The sequence below is a fragment of the Capricornis sumatraensis genome, chromosome 22 (genome assembly GCF_032405125.1).
Source record: "Capricornis sumatraensis isolate serow.1 chromosome 22, serow.2, whole genome shotgun sequence".
NCBI classification, from domain to species: domain Eukaryota; kingdom Metazoa; phylum Chordata; class Mammalia; order Artiodactyla; family Bovidae; genus Capricornis; species Capricornis sumatraensis.
In genome coordinates, this window is record NC_091090.1 from 15,728,244 (window position 1) to 15,744,062 (window position 15,819).

General features: G+C 46.3%; 1 protein-coding gene across 4 annotated transcripts in view; it reads left to right on the top strand.

Annotated features, from left to right (window-relative positions):
• Window positions 1-15,819, top strand: part of C22H6orf89 (chromosome 22 C6orf89 homolog) — a 38,768-nt gene that overhangs the window by 16,796 nt on the left and 6,153 nt on the right. For all 4 annotated transcript variants that reach the window (XM_068994341.1, XM_068994340.1, XM_068994342.1 and 1 more), the window contains 4 exons: window positions 8,003-8,157; window positions 8,268-8,407; window positions 9,586-9,715; window positions 12,766-12,889. In XM_068994341.1, the coding sequence (XP_068850442.1) occupies window positions 8,003-8,157; window positions 8,268-8,407; window positions 9,586-9,715; window positions 12,766-12,889 (549 nt within the window). The remainder of the gene's footprint in view (window positions 1-8,002; window positions 8,158-8,267; window positions 8,408-9,585; window positions 9,716-12,765; window positions 12,890-15,819) is intronic.

The window sequence follows — 15,819 nt, forward strand, 5'->3', positions numbered from 1 at the left end:
CAATGAATACCCAGGGCTGATTTCCTTTAGGATGGACTGGTTGGATCTCCTTGCAGTCCAAGGGACTCTCAAGAGTCTTCTCCAACACCACAGTTCAAAAGCATCAATTCTTCGACGCTCAGCTTTCTTTATAGTCCAACTCTCACATCCATTCATGACCACTGGAAAAACCATAGCCTTGACTAGACTGTTAGACTGAACTGTTTTGTTTACTTTGGGCATTTCTGATGTTTAATTGTAACACTCATATATCCTGAGAAGGCCTGGGACAGTTCCTCACATAGTTAGAAGGTGTACCTCTGTGTCTGTACTGCATGATTGGAACCTTACGTATCCACGAACTTTGAAGGGATGGTTGAAGTGGATCTCCTAATATTAAGGAGTTTGGGGAAGAGTAGATCGTTCATTGACTTAGAACTAATCAGACTTAGAGTCCAGGCCAGTGCCCAGACCTATTTATTTGCAAATAAAAGAGTAAAGAGATGACAGCTCTGTCGAGCGCTTACAGTGTGTATACCAGGCACTGTGTCATTTATGCACCCTGTATTCCTCAGTCCTCACAGCAATCACATAAGGCAGTTAACATTTTTATGTTAATATTTCAGAGATGGGGAAGCTGATATGCAAGGTGGTTGACTAACTTAGCTGAAGTCTCACATTTAGAGACAAATTTCTATACGAGGAGGACTTATAAAAATAGATGGACTCTACAGTCTGGAATTGTTCATACGCATTGCTTCCTGACAGCAGAGCTGTTGGCAAAATGATTTCTTGGGTTCTTTCCATCCCTATAGTGTATGAAAGTGTCTCTGGGCCTGTTGCCACTCCTGCATGGGGCCTGGCCAAGGTCAAGGCTTCACCCCTGCCTCATGCCCAGGGAGCCGGAAGTGCTAAGCAAAATGAGCTGCTGGAGCATAGCCTGATTAAATAGTGAGCACGCACCAGTGAATGTCACAGAGGCTTTGTTGTGAACTTTGCAGGCTTCTCTTAGGTGCATTTCTAATATGAGACATCTAAGAAATCATGAGGTTATATTTATTTAATTCTTATTTTGAGGTTTTTCTCCAAATTCAGATCATCTGATTTTTTTTCTCCTGATGGACTTAATCCTGTTGTGTGTGTGTGCACTCAGTCATGTCCAACTCTCAGCGGCCCCGTGGACTGTAGTCCACCAGGCTTTTCTGCCCATGGAATTCTCCTGCGAAGAATTCTGTCCACCAGGCTCTTCTGCCCATGAAATTCTCCTGCGAAGAATCCTGGCTTGGGGTGCTGTTTCCTACTCCAGAGGATCTTCCCGACCCAGGGATCGAACCCGAATCTCTTGCATCTCCTGCATTGGCAGACGAATTCTTTACTACTAGTGCCGGCTGGGAAGCCCGATCCTATCATTAAATCTTTTGAAAAGTCAAAGTTTCATTCATTAAGTCAGTCATTCAGTGAGTGTGTATTGAGACCCTGCTGTATACCAGGCACTGTTCTCAACAGAGCAGCGAACAAAACAGTCCCCACCTCCGCACCCCGCTATCGTGGAGCTGGTCTTGACTTTGTGCTTTTCTTCTTTCCTATCCTTTTTACCCATAGGGAGGTTTTTGTGCTCCTGGAAAGAAATATATATATATGGTTTTTTTTGTTTGCTTTTTGCCAGATTAATAGTCTGTGTAAAAGGACTCTCCACTTCAAATTCTAGAGTATGTTACAATTGTTCACAGCAAGCCAGCCTGGGTGCGTTTCCTTTGTAAACAACTCTCAGGCACCAGGAAGCCTCCTGACAGGCCCTGGCTTGCTGCCGTTCTGCAGGGTGCCCAACTCACAGAGAAGCCTGGGAGGTTACAGATTCTGCCTTCCTTACCTTCAAGGCTGTGTTTTGTCTGCATAGCTTGTATAAGGAGGATACCTTGAGTAAAGAAGCCTTGGAAATCAAAAGAAAGTTAGGGATTGCCATCCAGCTTCCTTTCTGTCTGGTGCTGGAGGACAAGTGGACAGACGCCGAGGAGGGCTGAAAAGAAACGAGATGCAGTGTGTTCGGTAACTGAAGAAAAGCCGTGGACCAGGGTGGTGTGGGATGGTCTGCTGTGTGCTGTTGGCTATTTTCCAGCATGAGTGAGATTTTGCTCACAGAGCACACAGCAGACAAAACCTTTTCAGACAGATGGAGGCCAAGTTGAAGTCTGGTCTCTTTTCCTTTTGTTGTTGGAAATTCTATGAGAAGGGGAGAAGGAGCCCCAGCTGTGCACAGCCCCCCTCCTCCTGGTCACTTCACTGCTTAGCCATTCCTCAATCCCTTTCTGAAACAAATATGAGCACATTCTTTATCCATCTTGGTGACAAAGGCTGCAGAGAAGTCCACAGTAGCTCTCCCTTTTTAAGTGCAGGCTCCCCTTAATTCAGGTGGAGTGCATGAACTACCCCATTCTGGGGGTTGTTTTTCCTCATCACCTCCCCTCTTCCTTGGCTGGCCACCACCCTGGCCCAGGTTCCTCTTCTGTCAGGTGCCTCTTCAGGGACCTGCCTTCCAAGGTGGCTAAACTCTGCATTAAAAGTTAATACTCTCTGTTTGAGTCTTCATGGTCTTCAAAGATGTAAAAAAAAATTTTTTTTTTATTGAAGCATAGTTGATTAACAATGTTGTGTTTCAGGTGTACAGCAAAGTGATTCTGTTCTGCATATACACGTATCTATTCTTTTTTTCCCCACCATTCTGCACGGCTTTCAGAATCTTAGGTCCCCAATCAGGGATTGAACCTGGGCCCTCGGCAGTGAAAGCTCAGAGTCCTATCCACTGGACCACCAGGGAATTCCCTCCAAAGACATTTTTATTTGGAAAATACATAAAACATATATGAAGACAAAAAAAAGACAAGATTTTGATTTTTGAAAAAAAATTTTTTTTTAACTTTTTTTGGCTGTGTCACATGGCGTGTGGCATCTTTATTTCTCTTCCAGGAATAAAGCCCGTGTCCCTTGCATTGGGAGAACAGAGTCTTAACCCCTGCACTGCCAGGAAAATCCAAAAATATATTTTTAATGAAGTAAATTCTCTCAGCTCTACCCCTCCCAACTCCTCCACCCAGGCAACCCCTGGTAATAATTTGAATATACATCCATCTTTCTGAGTTTTTCCATGGCTGTGCAGATTGCTATACTTTATAAATATAAAATATTTTTTGATTCACACACACAAGGAAGGCTTATGTAAATATTTTTGGCTAGGCACATTGTATTAGTTTCTAAGTTTGCTGTAACAAAGTATCAAAGGTCAGGTGAATTAAAACAACAGAAACTAATCTTCTCACAGTTTTAGAGGCTAGAAATCCAAAATCAAGGTGTTTCAGGGCTCTTCTCCTTCTCAGAGGCTCTAGGGATGAATCCTTCTTCGCTTCTTCCAGGTTCTGCTGGTTGCCATCAGTCCTCAGCATCCTTAGCTGTGGCCACATAATTCTGTATGGCCATCTTCCCTCTGGGAGTCATCATGCAGCCTCGCTTCTTCTGATAAGAATGCATGTAGCTTGAATTTAGGGCCCACCCCACTTCAGTATCACCTCATCTTTAATTAATTACATCTGCAAGGAACCTATTTCCAAATATGATCAAATTCTGAGGTTCCAGAAGGACTTAAATTTTAGCAAGGGGACACTGTTCAACCCAGAACACACATTTTTCAGGAGTTTATTTTATTCCATTGTCTGAGGATTGCTTAATAACAGTTTCTACAGTTTTTTTGCTGTTATTAAAAAAAAATGATTTGGGACATTCATATACACATATTTTTATATACCTGTACTATTATTTCTGTGGGACTTCCCTGGTGTTTCAGATGCTAAAGAATCTGCCAGCGATGTGGGAGACCCAGGTTTGATACCTGAGTTGGGATAATCCCCTGGAGAAGGGAATGACTACCCACTCCAGTATTCTTACCTGGAGAATCCCATGGAGAGAGGAGCCTGGTGGACTACAGTCCAGGGGGTCGCAAAGAGTCAAACATGACTGAGCAACTAACACTTCACTATTATTTCTGTAAAACAGATTCTTGGAAGTAGAATACCTGGGTCAGAAAGCATGGACATTTTACGTTTTAATATAAAAAGTTATCTTCATAAACTTATGTCAGCGTGTAACTTTCATTAACATGTATTGCTCATCTACCCTGGTTATTATCATTGTTTTGCCAGTCAAGTGACTGAAAAGTGGTATCTCACTTTAAGTTGCATCTCTTCAGTTATCAGTGAAGGTGGATGTCTTTTCAGTTGTGTTTTTAGGCCATTTGTATTTGTTTTTCTGTGGACTACTTGTCCATATTATCTACACAGAGAGAACAGAACAGTGCCCTTTGCCTCCAGACCTGCCCTCCTGCCCAGCACAGAGGTGAGCCATGAGCAGTCAGAGGTGAGGGTCCTCGGGTCTGCCACATGCCCAGTGTCTGTCCCAAGGCTCTTACTACATTCTCTAACTGTACCTGTGCCTAAAGGTGTATCCTGCATAGATTATAAGCATGACCATACTTTATAATTCATTTTTGTTACCCCCGCATGCCTTTGGGCACGTAATCATCTCCTAGAGTTAATTTGGCAGGTGGTGGATTGTTGCCTGTGGTTATTCTCGTACATTTTTCTTTCTAGATCAACTTTAAAATGCAGTTATCACAGCCCTGCCTCATCCCCACCTTGACCAATAGGAGACTCTGATGAAATTCTATCCAGTTGTATTAAACTTATGTGTATGTGTTTTTGAGTAGACTTGATATCTTTATGACATTTAGTCATTTATCTAGGTCTTACTTTATATCCTTCAGTAAAATTTTATAGTTTTACCTTTTTTGTTAAATTTTTTCCCAGTTATTATGAATGAGATCCTTTTCCATTTCTGTTTTTAAAAGATTATGGTTGGTAGTGTAAGAACAGGGATTCCCAGGTGGCTCAGGGGGTAAAGAATCCGCCTACAGTGCAGGAAATGCAGGGTTGATCCCTGGGTCGGGAAGATCCCCTGGAGAAGGAAATGGCAACCCACTCCAGTATCCTTGCCTGCAGAATCTCATGGACAGAGGAGCCTGGCGGGCTATAGTCCATAGGGTTGCAAAGAGCCAGACTCAGCTGAAGCGACTGAGCACGCACAGACGCAATATAAGGACTCTGCTGATGTTTACATGTCGAGAGAGCTCTGTCTTGTATTCTGCCACCTCCTTAAATTCTCTCTTTAGTATTCTCTTCTTGTTTTCTTTTCCTCTCTGGGTTTTCTTCCCTCCACCTGCTGTTGAAGCATCTCTACCTGGAAATCCCAAGAATACCTAAAGCTCAGAATAAAACTAAAGTGAAAGCTAAAATAATCTCTTGATACTCTTAGGTTCAGAATTGCTGCTACTAGCCCGTGAAGCGGGTAAAGAATCTGCCTGCAGTACAGGAGACCTGGGTTCGATCCCTGGGTTGGGAAGATCCCCTAGAAGAGGGCATGGCAACCCACTCCAGTATTCTTGCCTTGAGAATCCCCACTGGCAGGCTACAGTCCGTGGGGTCACAGAGTCGGGCACGACTGAGCGACTAAGCACAAGCACAGCCCATGAAGCACCTTTGTATAAATTAGAATTTCTCCCAGCACTTCACTCCTGATATGATACTCATAATTAATGGACTCATATGGAATATGACATGTTAGTGCAGAAAAATGTGATAATAAGTATTTGCAGCCCTCCAGTGTCTCCCTTAAATGAGGAGCTCTTGGACCATCTCAGCCTGTATGGATGGTCTCAGCAGTGCTGCTGAGAGCCATGGATTTTTGTCATCACTGCCTCTGGAATCACCCCTTTCTTAACAAGGTCACTGGCTCAGTTAGACTGCCGTTAAATTTCCCCTCTCATCACCATACACCTCCTCCCTCCCCAGTAAAAGGACAAAAACAAAGCATGACTGGGTCTGCCTCTTCCCAGCCTCCCTCTTCCAGGACACCCTAGTCAGAATAACCTCCCTAGAAGGAAGCCCTAGAGACCTGTCGCTCTTCCTCAGCAGTCTCTGTGCTGTTCCCACCCCGCCCCCTTGGGTGGTGATTCCTCTCGCCTTCACTCTCAGTGTGCTCATCTGTAAAAGCAGAATAGTGATGCCTGCTCAATAATTACAGGGTAAGAGTAAACAGTATACTACCTGCGGAGATACAACTCATACTGGGCTCAGTGCTGATCACCTTAGTTTTCTCTTCCCTTTCCCCCCACCCCCACAAGTACTCTGGAAACTGAAACGTTGTATAATTGTAACATAGTATGTTGCCTCAGGGCTCTATTTTGGCAGCTTTTCTTCTGTGAGAATTAAGACTTTTAAATTGAATTTGACTCAATGTAAGTTGCATTTGGGGCTTCCCAGGTGGCTCAGTGGTAAAGAATCTGCCTATCAATGCAGGAGATGTGGGTTCTCTCCCTGGGTTGGGAAGATCCCCTGGAGGAGAAAATGGCAACCCACTCCAGTATTCTCGCCTGGAGAATCCCATGGACAGAGGAGCCTGGTGGGCTACAGTCCGTGGGGTCGCAAAGAGTTAGACACGACTGAATGACTGAACACATGCTGAACACGATTACTTATGCCTCATTGTACGTCCATTACCCGGAGTTCTTGTGTTTTGGCAAGAGTTCATCATATTTGACTTCTAATAAGGAACATGTGAGAATACTCCAGAAGGGAAAATCAAAGGGTAACTGCAGCCTCAGCGTGCTGCTAAAACAGGTGCCACTGAAGGTTTTTCCGCTGCCTCTGGAGGCTCGCGGTGATCGCTGTGTGCTGCGGCTTGTGCTCCTCCCGGGGGTGAGAATAGTGGGTGGTGCTGCCTGCGGGAGACACAGGGTCTCTGCAGGAGATGCGGGCTCAGGACGTGCTGAGCACACGCACCACCCTCCCCCGGTGAGTGTTCCTTATCCTGCAGACTCCTGCCTTGTGCTCACTACAGAAAATGTGTTAAGAGTCAGCTTCCACGTCTGTTTCTTGGCTCTCAGAACTGGTTTCCTTTCAGCCACATTCGATTGTTGTCTTTTGTTCTAGGCTCTCTCCTGATTGGGTTTTCATTGGGCTTTAATCAGAAACCATCTGGTGAAACATTTTGGATTCAAATTAAAGATCTATCACAAACACATATCTCAGAGAACACAGATGAAACCCAGACTGGAACAGAAAGCAAACAAGACATAATGCAATAATATTATAAACAGAATAGTCTCAGAGGGAAGGAACGCAGAGAAAACCAAGAAGGGCTGCATAGAAACAAAGCCAGCCCCTCAAAGAAGGACCCACCAGGGTAGGGTGTGGGGGAGCCAGCGAGCTCTCACATCAGGGCCTGAGTGGGGTGTTCTAGGTCTGACCACCCTGCAGTCCTTGGGGCTGGAAGCCACGGTTAGTAGCCCTTTCCCCTCCCCCGAACTGGGACAGAGTGCTGATGAGCAGAGGCCATTTACTTTACTCCACAGATGGGCCCTGAAAAGTCCCGTCTCTCCTCTCCATCCCTTCTCTCTGCACCCATTTCTCACTCTTCCTTCCCAGAGCCGTCCTGGCCCGGCCTTGTACCTGTGAGCCCAGGGTCTAGGATATCAGAGAAATGCTGGCCTCACTGGCAGTGGGACCACCCTGCCTGCCTGCCCCTCCCCGCCGTGCTGTAGCCGGTTCAGACCTGTTGGTCACAGGTTAGAAAACCGGGAAAGAACTGCATCTCCAACCCCATGTCACAAATACAGCTCTCCAAACTGTCTGACTTCAGTTATTGATTTGACTTAGGAGATACTTGTACGTGTTAAAAAATATTTTCCACAAAGCCTAGAAGAGTATACAGAGAGAAGCACCTCCCCTCTCCACCTCTGTCCCCAGCTAGGCTCTCTGTTTCCTTCGTGAGGGTTAACTTATTTGATACGTACCTTTTCAGCGGTCGTTCATGGTGATCACTGTGAGCTTTTAAAATTATTACGCCTCTCTGTCTCCATTGCTGGGCCTCCTGAATTCACCCGCTGTATCTGCTTTCTCCACATCCTTTCCTCTCTCAGACTTTGACCCCTGGTGGACAAATGACTGTGAGCAGAATGAGTCGGACCCCATCCCTGCCAACTGCACTGGCTGTGCCCAGAAATTACCCCTCCAGGTGATGCTCCTGGAAGACACCCCAAGGAAATTTGAGAGACTGCATCCTCTAGTGATCAAGGTGCGCAGAAAGACTGCTTCTCCCCCCATTAGACAACATCAGGCCCTGGGGCATTCCTGATAAGTAATTCCATGTTGTCTTGTTGCACTTTTGTTTTCTGCCTCCCCAAGACGGGACAGTCCCTGTCGACTGAGGGGCTTCAGGATTTTTTGTGCCAGTATCCGGAGGTGACAGAAGGCTTCACCGAAGGGTTTTTCACCAAGTGGTGGCGCTGCTTTCCTGGACGGTGGTTCCCATTTCCGTATCCATGGTGAGTGCAGAAAGGGGCACCCAGCCATGTGTGTGTACAGAAAGAGGGCAGACCAAATGTCAAAACGGTACTCATTGCTGCCGAGACTCTGCTATGCCTAGCACTGTGTAAACTTTGCACCACACCCTCCAAGTCAAGGGATAACTCCAGAGCATAGTGTTGAAAAACTGATGGAGAGAAAGAGAGGAGTTGAAGAGGTGTGTCAAGAGGGGCATCACCATGGTGGACACCGAGATTGCCTAATACAAGCTTCACTCACTTCTAACTGCAGTGTTTAGCATTTGCTTTCATGCTGAGTGGGTCCTGAGTGTTGAGGACTGCAGAGAGAGCACAAAGAATAGAAGGGAAGGTTATTTCGTGGCATTTGTTTGTGCCAGGCAGCATGCCTTGGTGCTTAGTGTCTGTTACTCATTGGAGATGCTCATAATAGCGCTGGGAAGTCGGAATTGTCATTGTCGTTTCTCAGTTCAGGAAAAGTGGGAATCAGAGAGGTTAAGTACTTTGCTTAAGGTCACCCAGCCAACACTGAAACCCGCATCTATCTCCCTGTTCCTTCTCAGGTCTGATAGACGACATGGGCCATTTCTTGGGGGTGAACCTTGCTTTCTACAAATAAAAGGAACGCAAGTTTACTTCTAGAATCATTCCAAAAAGGATTAAAACTGCTTTTTCAGGCTTTTTGTTGTGTAGCTCCTCTGCTTCTGCCTTTCTTTAAATTTGCTGTTTATTTGCATGATCAAATACTCCGTTTACGAGCTGATACAGGCTTCCCACGTCATACTGCTCCACTTCAAAAGGGTCATGATTGTTGCCCCCCCTCCTCCCTTCTCCTCTCTTGCCCTGCCTGCTGTTACTTCAGTCTCTGCCAAGAGAGAATGAATGGAGTGTTTCTTTTCTCCCTCTATATGTTATTTTAGCTGGATTTTATAAACACCCCACCCACACAAGACAAATTGTGGCTGTAGAGTGTGTGTGCGTGTGTGTGTGAGTGTGATGTTTCAGTTAATTGATTCGGCATGACTGCTCTTCATGGACCAGATACTTCAGTTGTTGTCCTGACATCTTTCCCTCTTCACCCACCACCCACAGTTTTCCCACCCTTGCCGAGCTCGCTTTAGCCATGGTGTTGGGCTGGGTTGCCCAGTTTAACTACGGTTTCCCTCTTACACATTCTACAGGAGAAGACCGCTGAACAGATCACACATTTTACATGAGCTTTTCCCTGTTTTCACGTATCTGCCGTTTCCAAAAGAAGCCTCCTTGAAAAAATGCTTCCTTCTTCAACCAGAACCTATTGTGGGGAGTAAGGTAGGAAATTCTGAGAAGATCTGGATCTAGAATTTTTCTCGTTTGGTACCTGGGCTGATGTCATAATCAAAGCCTTTCCTGTATGTCAGCTTAGAGGGTGACCTGAAGGGTCATCCACAGAATCTGGAGTTCTCTCTTCCTGCTGCTTGCCAACAGGACCTGCAGCGGCCTGACTTTTTACTGAAGGCATGCTTCCAGAAAGTCTAGTGACCTTGCAGATCTCTTTCCTGCCCTTAACACCTGGGGGCAAGCAACCTTTCTACATTAAAGGAAGTAGAATCCTCAAGTTTAAAGAGTCCTGAGCATGCAGTCAGACTTCTCTACCTCCAAGTCGAGAGCAGGCAGACTGTGAATGAATAGTGTGTAAATGAACAGTCCAACATTTCTCATTTTGTGAGAAATTAAATGATTTGCCCAAGGACACAGCAAGTTAATAAGAGGTCTCACCTCATCCTCCACTCCCAGATTGGCTTTCCCCAGAAATAAACAAATGAGAAGCTTCAGATGGAGAGCAAAAAGGGAGAGCAAGAAGCTTGGGAGCGTGGTTTGGGAACAGAAGGGTTGACAAGCACGTGCCTGAGGCAGTGTGTGGCACTGCCTCTTACCTCCATCCGTGGCCAAGTACCCGGAGCCCACATTTATACCTCTGGGGCCAGCAGACTGGGCAGAGCTGTTCTGTGTTTGTGTCTGTTTACTTTTCTCTGAATTGCTCTTTTGTTGAGTCTCAACCCTGAGGAAGCTTTTTGAGTCTGGATTGGTTTGGAATAATTAAAAGGATGAATTTTCCTTTGTTAAAAAATTAAATTTGCTGAACTGCGACCCCTACCAACTCGGGGTTGTGTCTTTAACCTCTTGACACTATTGTTTGGGTCCAAATGTGCTGAATCGTGTTAAAGGAATTTCAAAGCCTTTAAAAAACAATCATTTTGTCTAGAAGTAAGAACTTCTGCCTGCCAGCTGTAGGGTGGAGGTGCTGGGCTCTGGCCTCAGGTTTTAAAGAAGTTTATTCTGCTGCCTTCGGCTAGAACTCGGGGCCCTAGTATGATTTCATCTTCATAATTATGATATATGAAAAAATTATGGGTGAGGGCTTTTATCACTGTCTTGGGTTTTCCCACTTGAATCTTAATTTCACCAGTCTGCAGAACAGGGACACCAGGGAACCCAGCCAAAGGGGTAAATACAGAGTTCCGCAGACGCCTGTCAGAATATCTTGTTGTGGTTCTCAAGGATGTTTTTGGAAGAGGAGTGGCCCAAATAGGCAGAAATTCTGAGAGTCTGATTTCTTAGAGCATCTGTTCCCCACCCTGGCCCAGGCTCTCCTTTCTCCACAGCCACGTTACTCCACCCTTGTTCCACATCCCTGGGCCCTGGACTCTGGTTAAGTCATGTGTCTGTGGGCCCAGATTCCAAAAGGCAGCCTTGGGATAAAAGATAAGCAGTGGAGTCCCCTTGTGGAGAGACCCTGGGGGAAGAGGTGAGGGGCTCCAAGCCCCACTGCACCCGCCCCAGATGTTGCCCAGGGCCAGCCCAGCCCATCCTGTTGTCTGCTTCTCCTCATCCTGAATGTGGAGGAGCGTGGTCCCAGCCCCTCTCAGGCCCGTGTGAAATAGAGATATGCCTGCTTAGTTTCTGGTCTTCTGGAATTTTTTCAGGACTGCTCGTGACAGGGCTTCCGTCGGTCACAGCGGCTCCAGACACGTGTCCTCCTTCTGCCACTGCAGCAGCGGTTGCAGTGGCTCGAAGCGTTTCCGTGGACACAGAGTCAGGCCAGGGCCTGTGGGGAGCAACGGGGAGACAGGGTTGGGAGGCAGGAGAAGGCAGGACCACATTCTCAGGCTCCAAAGGACCCAAATGGTGGGGAAAAAACAGGACATGGCCTAAGGAGCCGGACTTCTGACTCCTGCTTTGTAAGGGCACATAAGGGATTGGGGTTTTCTCTTGCCATCTAGACAGAAAGAGAAGTCTGACCAAGAGCCCCCTATCCCTTTGTTTCTATTCCCTACCCCTCCCAAACCCCAGGCACACAGCAGATTGCACTTAATGCTTGCTGGAAGCAGGACTGATTCCCTGGTGGTTCAATGGTAGGGAATCTACCTGCCGATGCAGGAGATGCCAGCTTGTTCTCTGGGTCAGGAACATCCCCTGGAGGAAGAAATGGCAACCCACTCCTTTGGGTTGCCATACTCCTTGCCTGGAAAACCCCATGGATGGAGGAGCCTGGCGACTGCAGTCCATATGCCCTCAGAGACCTGTAGTTACCTGTGCAGTTGTACATCCTTAGCTTTCAAGATCAGAGGCTGATCTTAACTGTGTTTAGTCCTTAATCAGTAGCATCATATATCTGCTTAGCTGGGTCTTGCCAAAAAATTGTAAACTTGAACTTGCTGCTGTCCAATTCTCTTGAAAAGTCTGACAGTAAGAAATAATATTCCACAGACCATTGCCCAGAGGATATACAGACTGTCTGTCTGGATCAGACCAGACCCTCAGATGATTGCATATTTAGACCACCACATGTTGGCCTCTGCGAGACTTTTGTTAAAATACAATTAGATATTTTGCCTATGACCTACTTGGAAACTATGGCTAGAAATTGTGAATTATGAAACTTGAGCCATTTCTGCTACAGGGCTGTCATTGCAGATGTTGCCCACAAAACTACACAGTGTCTCTTTAAGAAAAACCCTAGAAGAGATCTTACCTTGGGACTTCCCTGACAGTCCAGTGGTTAAGACCCTGAGCTTCCATGGCAGAGAATGCAGATTTGAACTGTGGTTGGGAGCTAAAATCCCCCATGCCCGCTTAACATGGCCAAAAAAATAGAAATCTTCCCTTAGCCTCAGTACAGGGAGATGCCATGCTTAGCAGAAACTAATTTGTTTTTTGTCTTTCGAACAAAATTGTGAGTTTTATCCTTGGTTCTGTCTTCCTCTTTGCTTAGGCTGCCAGGAAACCCAGAGCCACATGTGTAAGAATTTTTGTGTCCTCTCCCGTGCCCCAGGATTTGACTTGGTTTTCCTTTCCTTCCCCTGTGTCCTTTCCTCCAGACGCACAGGATGCATGACCTGTTCACCATCGGCAGCGGGGAGGCCATGCTGCAGCTCCTCCCGCCCTTCCAGTGCCGCAGCCACTGCCAGTCCGTGGCGATGCCGCTGGAGCCCGGCGACATCGGTAGGTGGAGCCCCCAGAGGGCAGGGTCGGCCACAGGGTCTTTTTAATTTTTAACTCAAAAAAGCATTCTAAAAATTAAATATTGCCTTTACAAATATTTATTAAAGTCAAAAATAGCTTTTTTTTATTAGCAAGGTCAATTATTTATGCTTAGATGTAATGGTAAGTAATTACTAAGAAGATGTAGCAAAGAGAAATGGGTCACATGCACATTTAGAATGCATGTGTCCATTGGCTTTAGAGATTTCAAATTAGGAGGAATTATTATGGAAAATATTTAGAGCAATACTTTGTTTGCAGATAAGGTAATTGAGACCAAGAGAGGAGAGGTGACCATTCCAAGGCCCAACGGTCAGTTAGGTGAAGCATCAGGTTTAAGTGACTCCTTTTACACAGTCAAGCCAGAGGAGGTCCAATTCAGATTCGATGAAACCCTTTCTGTGCCCAGTTTGCTAGTAAAACAATTCAAGCAGTATGTAAGGGCAACAGCCACGCAAGGAAATACTATCTTCCTTGTGGATCCCACAGTCTGGTCACAGCCTCACAGTCATGACCCACCCTTGGCTCCATGATTTCCCGACTGTGACTTGTTCTGTGCCTTACCATCTAAAAATTGGTTCCGAAGAAACAGACTTGAATCAACCACTGGCAGTTTGACAATAGAACTGTCTTGGCAGAAGCAAAATAAATCAACAAGCATCACCATTGCCCTTCTTGTTTTTCTTGCCTCACAAAACCTAGGGTAGCCCTGACTCCCTGACAGAGCCCAGACTGATTTTCCAATTTTATTTCTTTTAAGTTTTTCTATTTGGAAGACCCCAGTCCCTAGAAACCTCTCACCTCACTTGGAGGTAGGATGCATACTGAAAACTGCCAAACTTTAATCCAAGTTTCATAACTTTTATTTCAATTTAAAAATGAAAAAAATGAAAACAATGCTCAAATTAAGCATTTAGCCACTAATGGAGCACAGCTGGCCTGGCCCTTGAGGATTACTGCAAGAAAAGAGGATTCTTGTGTGGAAATTACTCAAACCCGTCATTCTGTAGTGCAGTGATGCTGCACAAGTCTGTGTGGCATTCTGGTTTTGGACTGTGTAGCTGTGCTTGAAAAAGTTTCTGTCTTATGTTCTACAAGTGCCTGACAGTTCAGACAGCTACAGAAACACTTTTGTTATCCAAATTCCAGGTTTTCAGCTCCCACAAGCATCCTGAGTGCCAATTATAGAATTAAGGAAAAAAGGAAAAAAAAAGATGGGTGACTGGCAGTGATCAAAGAAGCTTTGACTCTTTGATCAAAGGCTGGTGTGGCTAGTCCGGAATGGCCCAGAATCCAGAGACTGATCCTTGTCGTTCTATGACCAGCCAGCTTGTTGACTGGAGGGAAAGAAGCCCTGTGCTTGGCAGTGTCCATGAAGGGCAGAATGTGATAGGAATGTGGAGAAGGGATGGAGGCTGATGAGAACCAGAGAAGAGGGCAAGTCAGGAGAAGGCTGGGGGTGGGGAGGGCTGGGGAGGACAGTGGACTCAGGAAGCAGGGGCAGAAACAGAAGCAATGGCTGCAGCTGCCGCAGGGGAGAATGAGGACAGAAAGGCAGACCCTGACAGTGGACGAGAGTAACTTTAGTGGCTGTTACACAGATGGCTGCTCCTGCACCTCAGAGACCCTCAAGAATAGCACCGTGTCAAACAGATTCTGTGTTTGTTGACAAAATAAGCATTATCCCATGATGGCTGGGTTCAGAGGACAGTGCCCACGATCACCAGAAAACCCATGACGGACGGCATTTTCAAGAGTGATGTGGGTGTCAAGCGTCAGAGGCTGACGCTGGTAAGCCCATGTTACCTGCTGTGATGGTACAGTCATGGCTCATAGTGACCTTTCTTGAGTCACCAAGCAGAGGTTACATTCCATTCAGTGCTCCCAGTTTAAAGATGAGTGGTGTATCCTTCTCTAGAAAATTTTTCATCAGTTACTTTACTGATGCATTAAAGTTTTTTAATTTTACCTTTTGAGCCCATTCCTAGATACCAGTGCTTAAATGATCCAGGTCATGACCCTAGGGTTCATAAAACAGCCCTTAGGAAAGACCCTTGGCAAATAGGGCTCTGTCTTTGGGAAATGCCTGTCTTGTTGAAACACAGTACACATTAGTGTACAAAAGGCTCTGAAAAGCCCTGAAGGGGTCTGGTGTTTTTCAAACTCACTTGACCATGGAACCCTTTTTGCCCTGGACTGCCTTATAGGGTGCTACTGTTGGCAGAATGCAATTTAGGAAGTATTGGTTTGGGTTAGTCTGGATGTTCTGTAACGAGACCATGTTGTGTATAACCTCAGAACTGGACAGGGCGCCCTGGCCTCCATTAGAACCCGCCCTGTCTTTTGCTGAAAAGAAGTGACCCTGAGAATTGATGCTCCATATCAACCTTATCTGGGGCTTCACTTGTGGCTCAGTCTGCCTGCAGTGCAGAAGCCTCAGGAGATGTGGGTTTGATCCCTGGGTCAGGAAGGTCCCCTTGAGGATCCCCCGGGTGAGTGTGGCACCCCACTCCAGTATTCTTGCCTGGAGAATCCCATGGACAGAGGAGCCTGGTGGGCTGCAGTCTATGGGGTCGCAAAGAGTCAGACACGACTGAGCGACTTAGCACACACACATGCACATCAGCCTTATCTAGGGCTTCCCCGGTCCTGCTAGTGGTAAAGAACCCACCCGCCAGTGCAGGAGATGTAAGAGCTCTAAGTTCGATCCATGGATTGGGATGATCCCCTGGAGGAGGGCATGGCAACTCACTCCAGTATCCTTACCTGGAGAATCCCATGGACACGGGAGCCTGGGGGACTGCAGTCTATAGGGTCACCGGGAGCCTGGGGGACTGCAGTCTATAGGGTCACACCGGGAGCCTGGGGGACTGCAGTCTATAGGGTCACAC